Source organism: Crocuta crocuta, unplaced genomic scaffold (genome assembly GCF_008692635.1).
Source record: "Crocuta crocuta isolate KB4526 unplaced genomic scaffold, BGI_CrCroc_1.0 scaffold62, whole genome shotgun sequence".
In the NCBI taxonomy this organism is placed as follows: Eukaryota; Metazoa; Chordata; class Mammalia; order Carnivora; family Hyaenidae; genus Crocuta; species Crocuta crocuta.
Window position 1 is genome coordinate 520,131 of NW_027529173.1, and position 13,749 is coordinate 533,879.

General features: G+C 38.2%; 1 protein-coding gene across 2 annotated transcripts in view; it reads left to right on the forward strand.

Moving 5' to 3' along the window:
- Positions 1–13,749, forward strand: part of RAPGEF5 (Rap guanine nucleotide exchange factor 5) — a 176,478-nt gene that overhangs the window by 31,072 nt on the left and 131,657 nt on the right. For both annotated transcript variants that reach the window (XM_077757649.1, XM_077757650.1), the window contains exon 4: positions 8,261–8,309. In XM_077757649.1, the coding sequence (XP_077613775.1) occupies positions 8,261–8,309 (49 nt within the window). The remainder of the gene's footprint in view (positions 1–8,260; positions 8,310–13,749) is intronic.

Here is a 13,749-nt window from a genome sequence, read left to right on the forward strand (position 1 = left end):
CAAGCCCCGTTTCAGGCTTTGTGTTGTCAGCTTGAAGCCTGGAGCCTGCTTCAGATTCTGTCTCTCCCTCTTTCTTCATCCCTCCCACGTTCACTCTGTCTCTCTCTCTCAAAAATAAATAAACATTTAAAAAATTTTTAATTAAAAAAAAAACAACCTAAGTGGAGGACTTGATTCCAGTTATCTTGTTGATTTCCAGCCCCTTCAACTTACATATTGGTCTTTGAATGGTCAGCTGTTGTCTAGGTTATAATAAAATTAATAGGCATATCTGTATATGTTCAACAGAAAATTCTGCATAAAAGATTTTTTAAATATCCCTAGTACACTTGAAATAGATGAGTAAGCATATTTTATCATCCCAGTATGCTTAACAAATAACATCTTTGATACGGTGACAGCAATTACCAGGAAAACAACTATTTGTTAAATAAACTATTAGGTGGAGAGCAGTAGTGTCTAGACATATGTATAAATAACTTTCTTAATTTTCTAATTATTGGTTTCTAATTATTGGTTTTCTAATAGGTAATCACAAGATTATCCTTATGTGAAGCTTGTGGCAATATTAGCTCTTTGGAACAAAATAATGAATTTGGAAATAGGAAAACAGGCCTCTAAAGAAGGAACAAAGAAAATTTTAACTTAGCTTTTGGGAGTTCCTTCATAGGACAAAAGTCTAGCCACCATCAGTGCTCAGTTGTTTTCTAAAAATGTGTTAATTCACCAAAGTGGCTAAAATGAGCAAATCAGAAGACTCTAGGTGCTGGCGAGGATGTGGAGAAACGGACACCCTGCTACACTGTTGGTGGTAATGCAAACTGGGGTAGCCCCTCTGGAAAACAGTGTGGAGGTTCCTCAGGAAACTAACAATAAAACTCCCCTGTGACCCAGCAATAGCATTGCTAGGAATTTACCCAAGGGATACAGAAATGCTGAGGCATAGGAGCACATGTACCCCAATGTTCATAGCAGCACTCTCCACAATAGCTAAAACATGGAAAGAGCCTAAGTGTCCATCAACAGATGAATGGATCAAGAAGATGTGGTTTATCTATACCATGGAATACTACATGGCAATGAGAAACAATGAAATCTGGCCATGTGTAGCAACATGGATGGACCTTGAGGGTGTTATGCTGAGCGAAATAAGTCAGGCAGAGAAGGACAAATATCATATGTTTGCACGTATAGGAGGATTAGGAGGAACTTGACGGAGGAACAAGGGGGAGAAGAAGGGGGGAAATGGTGGGGGAAAGGGAGAGAGGCAAACCATGAGAGACTCTTGAATGCTGACAAAAACTGAGGACTGATGGATGTGGGGGGGAGGGGGGATGGGCATGGAGGAGGACACTTGTGGGGATGAGCACTGGGTGTTATGTGGAAACCAACTTGACAATAAACTTTTTGTAAAAAAAAAAAAAAAAGAAAAAAATGTGTTAATTACTCCAAGAAGCATATTTTTTTTTTTTTCTGGAGTTCTTAATATCTTTCCTAGCTTAAGATGTTATAGTGGTTTAAAAGTAAGTATAATTGGGACTAGGACAAGGGAGAAAATTGGATAGTGTTTCTTCTTACATTTAATTTAGGAAATTGAGAAGGTAGTTTTTGTGTTTTTAAATGTTTTTATTTATTTTTGATAGAGAGAGAGAGAATGGGAGTGGGGGAGGGGCAGAGAGAGAGGGAGACACAGAGTCTGAAGCAGCTCCAGGCTCTGAGCTGGCAGCATGGAGCTCAACACGGGTCTCGAACTCAAGGACCACACGATCATGACCTGAGTCGATGTTGGACGCTTAGCCAACTGAGCCACCAGGTGCCCCTCTGTGTTTTTAAAACATTTCAATCATGGTACCAAAATTTAAGTGTTTGTAAAATTAATAACTTTACTAAAAACTTTTAGGAAATCTTTGAACTGGAGATTTATTCAAAGTTAGTTTGTAAGGACAGCTCTCTGGTTAGCTAAGACTTTTGCCACAATTGATCTGTCTTCTCAAAATGATCTTCGTTTTATCCAGCTTGGTTTTCAAAGGTCTCTTCCTCTATGTCTTCTCAGTTAACCTCTCCCAGAGATGCTTCCTGGCACTCAGAGTTTGCAATTGACACTTTCTGTTGCCTCTTGAGTCTTGACATTGATACAAAAATAGCTTACTTTGCATTTGATGGCTGAAGGCACTGTTAAAGATTAAAGGAGAAGAGAAGACCTATTCTTCTTGAATTTCAGGACTATTTTGTGAACAGCCCTGCTGGTTATTGAAGACATTTAAAATAGTGCTGGGACATCTGGGGTGGTGTGGCTCACTCGGTTAATCAACAAACTCTTGTTTTCAGCTCTGGTTGTGATCTTGTGCTTGATATGAGGTTGAGCTCCACATTGGGCTCTCTCCTGACAGCATGGAGCCTGCTTGGGATTCTCTCTCTCTCTCTCTCTCTCTCTCTCTCTCTCTCTGTGCCCCTCCCCTGCTCATGTGTGCACACGCTCTCTCTCTCTCAAAATAAATAAATAAACATTTAAAATATTGCAATGTGTTTCTGATGAGTAACAAGGGGAGAGGGAAAGTTTTTGAGATATCTTAACCCCTTAATTACCCTCAATGTGGATATTCACAAGAGCATATATACCCTGAGCTATAGATGTGTTTTGAATTATTTAGTGATCTTGTGTATTGAGTAAACTATATTTTTAATTAAAGTTTAAGGTTCTTAGAAAGTGTCCTTGCAGTTTTCCTCGTACTTAAGTAGTTTGTGTCTGTGAAACTGTTGATGTAGTAACTGAATTTTATCATTTGATTGGATTACAGCATGATTCTATACCTAAACTACAGGAAAGGCTATGTTCCTTTACAGTGGAATTAAATTAGAGGAGAACAACATAAAAAGTAAAGATGGATTGCCAATTGAAATGATTATAAGATTAAAAGGTTGAGTCTTGGGAAAACTAAGATACCTTATTGAATATAGCAGTGATTCTTAACCCTGGAAACAGCCTGAAATCTTTAGGAACCTTTGAAAAAAACAATAGCAGCAAGTACTGATGGCTGGACTCTCCCCCAGAGATTCTGACTTAGGCGGGGCTCAGTATCAGTAGTGTGCGGAGGCTCCCCAGGTGATTCTAATATGCAGTCAGGTTTGGAAACTGCTGAAATAGATTGATAAAAATCCAAGCTAGTTAAAGAAAGCATTTCTTAATAAAGCAGTAATTCCATAGCTGTCTGACAAGAGAAAACCTGAGGGGGAAAAATGAGGGAGGGATACTTTGAGTGTACCACGTTAGTAGAGGTTTATCATCTTTTACTCAATTCTGAAATATAAAAGCTCTGAAAAATAAGTTTCTCATAACTTGATGACAAAGTCTAAACTACACTGAACATCCTGAGGCTTCTTCTAATCTTCCGTTGTCTCATTTGGTATGAATAGTTATTTATTTCATTGCAGAAATGTGTCTGATTTCTGATGACACGTTGCCACCCCAGACCTCACTGATACTGGGACATAGATAGGATCCCTTTCTGAAATGTATAAAAGTTTGAATGCTGAAGTACATCTAGCCCCAAGGGCTTCAGTCATAGTGGAGAAGGATTATGATAGAAAAGGCCAAGGTAGTAATTGTACACTTTTTCTACTACCTAGGTAGTGGTTTAGCAGCCACGTTAAATAATGACAATGGCCAGTATCAGCATGTAGCTCTTGGCTCTGCACGTGTGTCTTTATTTTTTAAAGTTTAGTGTTTATGTATTTACTTTGGGGGGCGAGAGAGAGAGAGAGAGAGAGAGCGAGCGAGCGAGCATGAACAGGGGAGGAGCAGAGAGAGAGGGAAAGAGAGAATCCCAAGCCAGCTTCATGTTGTTAGCACAGAGCCCATCATGGGGCTTGATCTCACCAACTAGAAGATCACGAATTGAGCCAAGATCAAGAATCTGATGCTCAACTGACTGAGCCAACCAGGCACTCCCGCATGTGTATCTTTCTTGAGCCTGGTGTAGAAGAGTATTCATTACTGTTACAGTGAGAGAAACCAAGGTTAACCAACAACACAGGTAGATAAAGTAGAAAGCTAACTATTTTCTTATAAAAGACTCTTGGATATAACAAACGGCCTCAAAATTTAGTGGTTTAAAACTATATATTTATTATCTCAAATAGTTCCTGGGGGTGCCTCGTTAAGCATCCAACTCTTGATTCCAGCTCAGGTCATGATCTCACAGTTGATGTGTTGGAGCCCAGTGTTGGCGTCTGTGCTGACATCGTGGAGCCTGCTTGGGATTCTCCGTCTCCTGTCTCCCTCCCTCTGCCTCTCCTCTCCTGCTTGCTTGCTTACTCTCTCTCTTTCTCTCTCACACACATAAATAAACAAACATTAAAAAAAAAAACAACAGTTCCTGAATGTCAGGAATTCAGGAGCATATCATAACTGGATGGCTTTTGCTTAGGGTCTCACAGGAAGTTGTGCAAATGTGGGCGAGGGTCCTGGCCATCTAAAGCCTAGACAGTGCTGGAACATGGGATTTCTTATTCAGTGCCAACCAATCCCTTATTAGAACTTAAATAAAATTCTAGTTTCTGTTTCTGCAGTCGCTCAAAGTTTTAGCCTTCTTTTAAAAAAACTTTTTTTAAACATTTTTATTTATTTTTGAGAGACAGAGACAGACAGATGGTGAGCAGAGGAGGGGCAGAAGGAGAGGAAGGCACATTATCTGAAGCAGGCTCCAGGCTCTGAGCTGTCAGCACAGAGCCCGACATGGGGCTCGAACCCACGGACTGTGAGATCATGACCTGACCTGAAATTGCATGCTTAACCAACTGAGCCACCTAGGCACCCCTTAGAGTTTTTTAGTTTTCAATATAATAATATTTGCATAGGAGGCCCTGAGTCCTTCTAATAGTCTATTCTGAAGATTTGTGCTGGGAGTAGCTTATTAGTAGGGAATGTCTTCTCTTTGCATTTTTCTCTCCCCTAGGTCCTTTCTGTGTTGCTGTTGTTGTTTTAAAGATTACTTATGCATCCACCTCCTGTGGGTCAATGAATGATCGCTGACTATTGTCTGGATAATACCATAAATAGACAAACAGGTCCCTGCCTCAGTGGAGCTTCCATCCAGAAGACAGGAATTAGTCATTCATTTGAAAATGATTAAATACTTGCCAGTGTGCTTCAGAAAAAAGAAAAAAGTTTCTGTGAAGATGCTGTAGGAATGTGTAATAAGATCTTGGCTAGTTTGTGTTTTTGCTCCATCAGCACTTTGTCTTTTGTGTTTTGTAGGAAGAATACCCACCTTTGGGTTTTTTATCAAAAACCTCCATTTTGGGCAGAAACATGGAAACTATTCCACACCCCACTCTGCATAAAACACTTTTACGTCCTCCCTGATGGCAGATGTTCAGGGGATTTAGTGTAGCTTTATGGAGTCATCTCATTTACTTAAAAAATTTTTTTTTAAAGCTTAGATTTCTTCTCCACTTACCTGTGAAGTTCTTGTCTCTCTCATTGGCCTCTCTCCTCTCCTTCAGTTCTGCCAAAATGTTGTGTCTGTTTCTTTTGCACCCTATTCCTTCCTTGCCCCACCACATCTTTGAAAAGATGAGATACTATACAAAGTTGGGAATCTAATACTTTCTTTTTCTTTTTCCTTTTTATTTTTAAATGTTTGTTTATTATTGAGACAGAGAGAAACAGAGCATGAGTGGGGGAGGGGCAGAAAGAGAGAGGAAGACAGAGAATCTGAAGCAAACTCCCAGCTCTGAGCTGTCAGCACAGAGCCCGGTACAGGGCTCAAACCCACAAACCTTGAGATCATGACCTGAGCTGAAGTTGGACACTTAACTGACTGAGCCACCCAGGTGCTTCCTAATAACCTGTTTTTATCTGAGCTCTTTATATTTTGAGATTTATTTCTAATTAGAGAAAGAAAAACTCTTGGAGAGTTGTGAATTTCAGGTATGGAAAACTGACTTCTGTCCCTGAACCACGATGGGATCTTCCCTGGGAGGTCTTAAAGTCCAGAAGCCATTGACAAGATCCCAGTGGGTGTTTATTGTCTGCATCTTTGGCCCCATCCCTGAGAATTTGTGACACTGTGAGAGAGGAAAATCCCAAATAGAGAGGGTCATTGTACTATAAACCTTTGAAACGATTTCAAATATTTATAAAGGATGCGATAAGTGATGTTTTCATTTATGGCTGTTTTTATTTGACTACCCACGCAAGTATTCGTAAAGAGTTTTTAGTGGTCACGTATCTTTTCTCTTTCCTCTGGCCCTTTATTTCTTTTTCTTCCTAAGTCCTTTTTTCTTTTTTTTTTTTTTAAGTTTATTTACTTACTGAGAGAGAGAGTGAGAGAGCAAGAGTGAGCATGCATGTGTGAGCAGGGGAGGGGCAGAGAAAGAGGGAGAGAAAGAATCCCAAGCACGCTCTGCACTGCCCAATGTGGAGCTCAAACCCACGATCCATGAGAGATCATGACCTGAGCCAAAATCAAGAGTCAGACACTTAACTGACTGAGCTACCCAGTGCCCCTTCCCTAAATTCTTCAGCTGCAAATTTTACTACCGTGAGCATTTTCAGAGCTGACATCACAGGGTTGAAGAGAGACTGATAGTCTTCTCAGTACTGTATAATTTTCTAGAGAGAGTCTTAAGGTATCAAAGAGGGTGCTAAATCAAGAATATACCATTTTTCATGGCACACGCATACAAGCCAGACAGGGAAAACAGGGCAGTAAAGCAGTAGGGGAAACTGTCTTCCTCAGCGGGGTGATGCCTCGCCATTGTGAAAGCAGTTCACAGTGGAGTCCCAGAGTATAGCATATATATCTCCTTTCCCCTTCAAGTAAATGAATATAAATTAGATTAATTTCAATAGCAAATCTTCTGTAACCTTGAACTTGTGAGTTTTCCCTATAAAATGTCATTAGTGTATTAAGCTGCTTCCAAACTCACCAGCACTTCCAAACACCTGAATACACATATACTTCTAAGCTTGAAAGACTGTGTCCTGGAGAGGAATGAGCTTGCTCATTATGGAAATTTTGTTGCTGATAAACATAGATATTCCAAAGATTATTATCTTCATGATATCTTTTTTTTTTTGGTCATGTTATTTTTGAAAGTGACTATGGTTGGGGGGCCTGGGTGGCTCAGTTGGATAAGTGTCCAACTTTAGCTCAGGTTATGATTTTGCAGTTTGTGAGTTCAATTCCTGCTGACAGCTCAAAGCCTGGAGCCTTCTTCAGATTCTGTGTCTCCCTCTCTCTCTCTGCTCCTCCCCACTCGTGCTCTGTCTCTCAAAAATAAAAACATTTTTAAAAATTAAAAGAAAGTGACTATGGTTATATTTGTTTTAATGTTTATTTTTTGAGAGACTGAGAGCAAATGGGGGAGGGAGAGAGGGGGGGGGATAGAGGATCCCAAGTGGGCTCCCCTCTGACAGAAGAGAGCCTGACATGGGGTTGAATTCACGAACCACGATATCATGACCTGAGCCAAAGTTGGACACCCAACTGACTGAGATACCCAAAGGCCCTGAAAGTAACTGTGGTTATCTTTTTTGTTTTTAAGTTCATCTTTGAGAATGCTTTTAGGAAAGGACTTAAGCATTCAAAGTGGGGGGTTGGAGAGAGACAGTGAGCAAGCAAAAATCTGGACAGATAAGTGGAGTTGAAGACACTTACAGTTTTAAAGTTCATTTTGTCTATTTCCATCTCACTCTCCCTGTGAGTCAATGGCACTTGCTTTTATGTGACATATTTTCCAGAATGGTTGCTGTAAACCTGTCAGACTTCAAGTGAACATTGATTGTGTTTGAGTAGAGATCCAATTACACCAGGATCCTCTATTTTAACTTTTCTAAAATTTCTATATAGGCTAGAATCTTTGAAGAATAAATAGTATTTAATATCTTTGTCAAGGTATCATGCATGTTTTAATAAGTTATTATTTTCATTCTATCTGAATATCTTATATTTACAGTTTTGAGGCTCTTCCCTTCATCATAGCAAAAATACTAATGTTTTACAATGTATACATTCTGGCAACTGTCTAATTTATTTTATGTCCCTATGATTCTTCCAGATATTTGACCTAAAATTCCTTTGCAGGGGTTTTTCCATTATACTAAAAACAAACAAAACCCAAAAAAGTGATAGCAACATAACTTTAATTGCAATAATTCTTAATTTCAGTGCAGACCTAAGCACAGAGTACTGCTTTTGATAGCTTCATTTTTCTTATCCTCATTTTATTTTTTTTCCTCCTAATATCTTATCAGGTGCAGAGAGAGCTGGCAGCTGTGATTGCTTTGAAAGCAAGGAAGTCTGGTGAGTAGTCCTTCCTGGGGCTGAGTGTGTCTCAGGAAGCTGTGATGCAGAATGCAGAAAAGTATCACTGTGTGTTTTTAAAGTTACCTATTATCCCACTAAAATAGCATAAGCTATTATATATCATTCTTTAAAATTTTACTGCCTTGTTTTATTTCATATTTCAAGGAAAAATAAAATTAAAAATAAATACGTTTGTAGTCCATTGCAACTATGAAAAAAGTCTGAGTACAGAACTCAAGAAAGCAAACCACGTTGCACTTACCTACCATAGTGACAGAGGAAACTAACATAAAGGTGGTCTTTGTTTAAGGGTATGTTTTTCATTTCAAAGTAGTTTCTTCTAAAAAGATTTGTGCAATGCCATTTAAAAGGGAGCATTTCATGTAAAACTAATTGAGTGGATCTGATCCCTAATACCTATAGGATACTATCTGAAAGCAATATGTGGAGAGGTAAAAGGAGCTTTCAATTGGATTTTGAAGGAGAGAAAGCCATACACTGCTGAAATTCAATATGAGATAGAGACTCACTGAGGTAGAAAAACACTTAAGAAGAGTGTCAGAGGGAGGCATCCTCTCCTGTTCACAGGAAGGAGATCCGTGCTGAATAGCAAGACAAACAGAAGGGAGACGCTTCTTGGATCATGGTAAACTGGAATAAGACTTTTGAGACAGAAAGACTATGACAAAATCAAAGAGATGACAAAAATTGAAGAACTAAATGGAACAGAAATATCTTGAGAACACAAACCATGCATTTTACATCTTTCTTTTTCCAATTAGAAACTCTTAGGAAAAAAAGAAAGTCTAAGAATTGGCTTTTCTGTCAGTTAGCTTTTGAATCAAACATCCCTTTGTATGAATTAGCTTATTATATTTGTACTATTTTCTTTGTTGATTTGGCTGCTGTAGAAGACACAGGGACTGTATGCTATAAAGGTAGAGAGGAGGATGTAAAAGAACAGCGATCTTGGCCCCCAGGATGGTGAACAGAAAGTGCAGACTGAGTAGGGCTCCTCAGTGCCAGGATTAGATCGTGTCTATTTCCATAGATGGAGGCCAAGATGGAGAAAGGACATCAGTATAAAAGTTTCGAGAGGGAGGGCTTAAAAATAAACTGTGCTAGAGCTGCTCTTGTTTTCTGTCCTCATAAGAAGACAAAACTTACAGTTTGTTTGAATTGGAATGGCAGGGCCTTTGAGAATAGGACTCTTTTTTTTTTTAAGTTTCAGAAAAAGTTAAGAGAAATAATAAACTTCCAGTGTGTCGTGGCTGGAGAAAAACAGAGTAAATAACTCTAGATAGGGAGGCTGGAGAAGAGGGTTTGCTAATTCCCATAGAGTGGGATGGGAAGGCCTCTGGTAAAGGGCCTTTGAGAAGACCTGAAGGCAGTGAAGGGGTGGGCCCTGTGCCTATTGAAACAAGCACCTTTGGACACAGATGTGGAAAATGTGTTCTCTATTTCTATAAGTTTTGTCCTTTCACAAATATTATATAAGTGAATAATACAGTATATAACCATTTGGAAATAGCTCTTTTCACTTGCCATAATTCTCTGGAGATTCATTCAGGTTGCTGTATATCAATAGCTCATTACTTTTTATTGCTGTATAGTATTCCATCATAGGAATGTATGACAGCATGTTTACCATTCACCCACCGAAGGACATCTGAGTTGTTTTGAGTTTGGGCTATTATGAATTAAACTACATCTACAGACAATCATGAATCGGTTTATATTTAAACCTAAGTCTTCATTCCTCTGGAACAAATGCCCTTGAGTATGATTGCTGGGTTGTTGGGTAGTTGCATGTTCAGTTTTTTAAGAAACTACCAAACTGTTTTCCAGAGTAGCTATACCATTTTATGTTCTTGCTAGCAGTGTGTACGTGATTCAGCTTCTCCATATCCTTGTCAGCTTTTCGTATCGTCACTAGTTTTTATTTTAGCCATTCTAATAGGCATGAAGCGGTATCTCACTTTTTTCATTTCCCTAATGGCTAATGATATTGAATGTCTTTGGTTGGTTATTTGTCATCTGCGTGTCATCTTTCACGAACTGTCTCTACGTGGCTCTTGTCCTTTTCGTAATTGAATTGTTAGTTTCCTGTTGAGTTTTAAGAGTTCTTTACATATTGCAAATACCAGTCCTTTGCTGGATATGTGGTTGGGCAAATATTTTCTCCCAGGCTATAGCTTGTCCTTTCATTTTCTTATCAAAGTCTTTCACAGAGCAAAAGCTTTTAATTTGGGAAAAGTCAATTTATTAATTTTTTCAATGGGTCATGTCTTTGGGAGTATGTCTAAGAATTCTTTGCCTAGCCCTAGACCCCAAAGATTTCTCTTGTGCCTTTCTTTTTCCATGCAAGTTTTAGTTTTAAATTTGAATCCATGATTATTAATTTAATAATATTTTTTAGTTTTTGCATAAGGTTTAAGACTTAGGTCAAGATTTTGTTGTTTCCTTGTTGTTTTGCTTGGTTTGGGTTTTTTTTGTTGTTTTTGTCACTTGTTTTTTTTGGCTTATGAATGTACAGTTGCTCCATCACCATTTGTTGAAGAGACCATCTTTCTTTCATTGAATTGCTTTTGCACCTTTGTCAAAATAAGTTTGGCATATCTGCATGGATATATTTCCAGGTTCTCCGTTCTTCACCATTGAACAGATTCCATTGGTATTCACGAGGCTTGATTACTATAGCTATATATAATCTACTTTGTACAAGGTTCATTTTCATGTCAGTAATATGAATCTACATCTTCAGTTTCATTAGCTATATACACTATAAAATTTATTTAACTAATTCTTGGTTGTATATTTAGGGTTTATTTCCTGTCATAAATAATAATGGAAGGACCTAAGGATATATTCTTATGGTTGTATCATTTTTCCTTTTTCTAATTATTTTCTCATAATAAATTACTAAAAATGGAATAGCTAGGTCGGTAGCTAGGTGTAGACAGTATTAAAGTTTGGTTTTTCACATTTAGGACTTTACGTCTTCTGGAATTTGTGTTTTTATATGATGCCTGGTAGAAAGCAAGTTTGATATTTTCTTTATGCTAAGCCAGTGACTCCAGTAGCAGTCATTGGATATGATGCTAACTCCATCATATATGGTATTCATATATATTGTTTCAGTTATCAAAGCTTTAGAATAAGACTTTTTCCAGGGTGGGAATAAGGCAAATCTCTTCTTACCTTTCTTGTTCTCGTAGTTTTATTTGGTCAGGTTCTGTGAAATCTGATACAGGAATATTTTAAAGTATATTGCAGTTATAGATCATTAGATAGATTTGACACTTTGGAAATAAGCATTTCCATTCAAGAACTTAGGATACCTTTTTTATTTTTTCAAATTTTCAGTCCCACTAAAAAATTTCTCCATAAAGGTCTTGCCCATTTAGTTTGTATTTTTAGTTACCTTGTAATTTTGGTTACTATTGTAAATGAACAGTTTCTCTCTGTCTCTCTATTTCACCTCTCTTCTATGATGGTTTCTCAAGTCTTTATCTTCAATGACTCTTTTGTTTTTAAAATGTTTACTTTTTAGAGAAGTTTTGGGTTCACAGAAAAATTGAACAGAGAGGACACAGAGCTATATGGAAGCTGTGTGCCTACTGATACACAGCGTCCCCTCCTACTAAAGCCTCCCCTCCAACATCTCAGAGTAGCACATTTGCTAAATCAGTGAGCCTACACTGATACATCATTACTACCTGAAGTCTATAGTTTACATTAGGGTTTAGTCTCTATTGTACATTTTAGGGGTTTGGGCAAATGTGTAATGAAATGTATCTACCATTAGAGTATCATACAAAATAGTTTCACTACCCTAAGAATCCTCTGTGTTTCACCTATTTATTTCTTTCTCCCAAACCCTGGCCACTACTCATGTTTCACTGTGTTCATAGTCTTACCTTTGCCAGAATGTCATATAGTTATATTCACAGAGTATGCAGCCTTTTCAGATTGGCTCCTTTTGCCTCGTAATACGCATTTAAGATTGCTTCATGACTTTTCGTGGCTTGATAGCTCATTTCTTTTTAGTATTCAGTAACATTCCATCATCTGTGTCCTCCACAGTTTATTTATCCATTCATCTTGAAGGGCATCTTGGTTGCTTCCTAGTTTGGGCAATTATAAATAAAGCTGCTGTAAACATCACTGTGCAGGTTTCTGTGTAGATGTAAATTTTCAGCTTCTTTGTGTAAATATCAAGGAACACAATTTCTGGATGGTGTGGAAAGAGTATGGTTCGTTTTTTAGGATACCACCAAACTGCCTGCCAAAGTGGCTATGCCATTATGCATTCCCACCACGAATGCATGAGAGTTAGTTACTGTTGCTCCATATCTTTACCAGCTCCATATCTTACTTTGTTGTTGTCAGTGTTCTGGACTTTGGTCACACTAATAGTTGTGTAGTGGCAACTCATTGTTGTTTTAATTGTGTTTCCCTGATGACACAAGATGTGGAGCATCTTTCTATATGCTTATTTGCCATCTGTACATCTTTGTCTTTGGCCCACCTTTTAGCAAGATTTTTTTTTGCTTTTGACTTTTAAGAGTTCTTTATATATTTTGAGGGACAGTTCTTTTTCAGGTTTTTTTTGCAAATATTTTCTCCTAGTCTGTGGCTTGTCTTCTCATTCGCTTTACATTGTCTTTTGAAAAGCAGATGTTTTTAATTTCAGTAAAGTCAAGCTTATCCTTCTTTCATGGAATCATGTCTTCGGTGTTGTATCGAAAAAGTCATGCCATAGTCAAGGTCATCTAAATTCTCTCCCATGTCATATTCTAGAAATTCTGTACTTTTGCATTTTTTATTAGATCCATGATCTAATTTTGAGTTAATTTTTTTAAGTTTATTTGAGAGAGAGAGAGAAAGGGAGAGGGAGAGGGAGAGGGAGAGAGAGAGAGAGAGAGAGAGAGAGAGAGAGAGAAAACACCTGCGTGATTGGAGGAGGGGAAGAGAATGAGAATCCCAAGTAAGCTCCGCACCATGAGATCATGACCTGAGCTGAAACCAGGAGTTCGACACTTAGCCAGCTGAGCTACCCAGGTGCCCCTTGAGTTAACTTTTGTGAAAGGTGTCAGGATTGTGTCTCAGTTCATTTTTTTGCATGTGAATGTCTAGTTGTTCCAGCATCATTTGTTGAAGTCTCTCTTTTATCCGTTATATTTCCTTTGCTCCTTTGTCAAAGATACTGATTTGTGTGGGTCTATTTCTAGTCTCTCTGATCAGTTCCATTGATCTATTTCTCTCTTATTTTGACAGTACTCCACTGTCTTGCTACAGTACCTTTATAGTAAGTGTTGATATCATGTAGTGTCAGTCATCCAACTTTGTACTTCTCCTTTAATAACATGTTAGCTATTCTGGGTCTTTCCCCTCCATATAAACTTTAGAATCAGTTTGTTGATATCCACATCTA